The sequence below is a fragment of the Bison bison genome, unplaced genomic scaffold (genome assembly GCF_000754665.1).
Source record: "Bison bison bison isolate TAMUID 2011002044 unplaced genomic scaffold, Bison_UMD1.0 scf7180017864482, whole genome shotgun sequence".
Classification (NCBI taxonomy): Eukaryota; Metazoa; Chordata; class Mammalia; order Artiodactyla; family Bovidae; genus Bison; species Bison bison.
Window position 1 is genome coordinate 4868435 of NW_011495042.1, and position 2577 is coordinate 4871011.

The 2577-nt window shown below is 47.5% G+C and overlaps 1 protein-coding gene across 1 annotated transcript in view; it reads left to right on the top strand.

Annotated features, from left to right (window-relative positions):
* The first annotated feature begins 516 nt into the window (after positions 1-516).
* The window catches only part of TMEM40 (transmembrane protein 40), a 14096-nt gene continuing 12035 nt past the window's right edge, over positions 517-2577 (top strand). Inside the window, exon 1 of the mRNA XM_010862455.1 lies at positions 517-838. Within this exon, the coding sequence (XP_010860757.1) occupies positions 556-838 (283 nt within the window). The 5' untranslated portion in view covers positions 517-555. The remainder of the gene's footprint in view (positions 839-2577) is intronic.

Genomic DNA, 2577 nt, shown 5'->3' on the forward strand with positions numbered 1-2577 from the left:
CTCTAGAGAAGTAGTGATTTTATACACTTGCACATGTGTGTGCTTGGTCCAGTCTGTCCCCCAGCACTCTCTAGCAGTGGGAACCCTGCTCCCCTGAGATTTTGCTCCCCCAAATCTCAGAGGCTCTGGGAGCTTGGACTGGCATTAGGGAGAGTCCCCAGAAGGGGGGAAGGGTCCCACATGCCCCCAGAATGGGAAGGTTTAGGGCTTGATTGGATCCCACTTGCTCTGTAATTTACAGAGAATTTTAAATTGGCAACTGTTCCGCGCAGTGTGGGCTTCCTGGTGACTCAGCGGTAAAGAATCCGATCCCTGGGTCGGGAAGATCCCCTCGAGAAGGAAATGGCAAATCACTCCAGCTTTGTTGCCTGAAAAGTCCCATGGACAGAGGAGCCTGAGAACACAACTGAGCAACTAAACCACCGACACCTACACTGTAGCGGTCTCTTGGAAAGGATGACGGGCTTAGAAGCCCCTCTGTGGGCTCCATATTCAGAGAAACGCCTGTCTTTGGCCTTCCTAGAGCCTCTGGAGCCCTGATCTCCTGCACCTCCCATGGGCCCTAGGGGTTTGGGAAGAGTACCCCACAGTCCAGCCACTCCTGGATCCCCAAGTCCATGTAGACCCCTAGGAAGGCCCGGGTGGTCCCTGGGGTGGGAAGGGCAGGAAATACTCCTCCTTAACTACATGTGCCTCCCAGATGGAGAGACGGATTCCCACAAGCAAGACCGGGAAGCCAGACTCGTTTCTCAAGGACAAGATGAGAGAGACAAGTCTTCCTCCTCTTCATCCTCCTCTTCATCCTCCTCCTCCTCGTCCTCCTCATCCTCTTCCTCAGGTAAAGCAATGACTTAATTAAAGACACATATACTACAATATCATTAAAGACAAGCATTTACGTGGAAAAAACAATCTCCTGTCCTCTCCCACCTCGGTATTGCAATTCTGGTTTTCCACATTCCCTTCCTGAGACTACCTTTCCGTACACATAACTTGTACAGTTATAACTCCCACATGGACAATTTTGTCCTCAGTTTACAATTTCTTCGCTGTCTTATCCTAAGCATTTTGCCGTGTTATTCCATAATATCTTAGCAACTATTGTTTTTTGTTTCCCATGTAGCCCCTCATGTCAAGGAACATCTTAGTTTCCTAGGAGCACTTTGGAGCCAGAGGCAGTGCATATGTGTGTTCCAGCAGCCTGCCTGGGCTCACACCCTTTCTTTACCACCAACAGCTTTGTGTCCTTGGGTAAATTGCTTAGACCTGTGTGCCCTGGGGTCCCCATCCATCAGATGGAGACCATAACAAAAGTCATTATATCATAGGATTTGTTGCTGTTGTTATTGTTTAGTCACTCAGTCGTGTCTGACTCTCTTTGCAACTCCATGGACTATATAGCCCGCTAGGCTCCTCTGTCCATTGGATTCTCCAGGCAAGAATACTGGAGTGGGTCGCCATTCCCTTCTCCAGGGGATCTTCTCGACACAGGAATCAAATCCACATCTCCTGCATTGCAGGCGGATTCTTTACCACTGAGCCACCAGGGAAGCCCAGCAACTCATCAGGAAGGGTCTATTTTTATTCACATTTAACAGATGAGGAAACTGAAGCCAGTGAGGTTAGCTGTTGAAGGACTTCGAGAGGCAGGGGGGCTCCAGCAGGGGATTCTGTCCCTGTTTCTCCTCCCTACCTGGGCAGGGACGTTCTGTCTTCTGATTCTGATCGACCCTCCGGGGATGCTGCTTCCCTGCAAATATTCTCCACTACGTGCAGCCAGAATTCCCTTCCTTCCAGTCTCCAGAGTACACATGGGACTGGTCATATCAATCAATAGTTTGCAAAGCTGAGCCCTAAGAGAAAGCATCAGGAAAACAGACAGAGTCCTGGAACCTTCGAGACAGACTGACATTCAGGATCCTGGTCCCTGATCCTACCCTGGTGGCCAGCCACTGTATCTTGGACCCTGAGCATTCTTCAGAGACAGACCATTAGTCTTCGGGGCCCGGAGCCTGAGTGTCTTCCAGCTGCCTCCAAGCCCCCTCCACACAAAGGACCCTAACTCAGAGTCTGGCATCCAGCACCACTCTCCCTACATATCTATTTGTTCTTAATGCAGACTATTATTTTTTAATTAAAACTTTTTTATTGTAATAGATTACACATGGGCACATTATAGAAAATGTGAAATATTTAAAGAAGTAGAAAGAAGAAAGAAAAACATCCTTTGTTCTGTTAGATAACCACTCAACACATATTAGTGTATCTCCTTACATTTATTCAATATATGTTAAATTGTATATGTGTATATATTTTTTGTCCATGCTGCACAGCTCGTGGGATCTTAAGTTCCTGACTAGGGATCAAACCCAGGCCCTCTGCAGTGAAAGCATGGAGCCCTAACCACTGGACTGCCAGGGAGTTCCCATCAATAAATATTTATTGAACGTGAACCATGTGCCAGGCTCTGTGATCACTACTGGGGGGGCCAGCAACTAACTGTGATTTTTTTTCTGCCCAGGTTAATTTTTTAAACAATTGAATTAGCACATAAAAAAACTATCCTCATTTTAGACA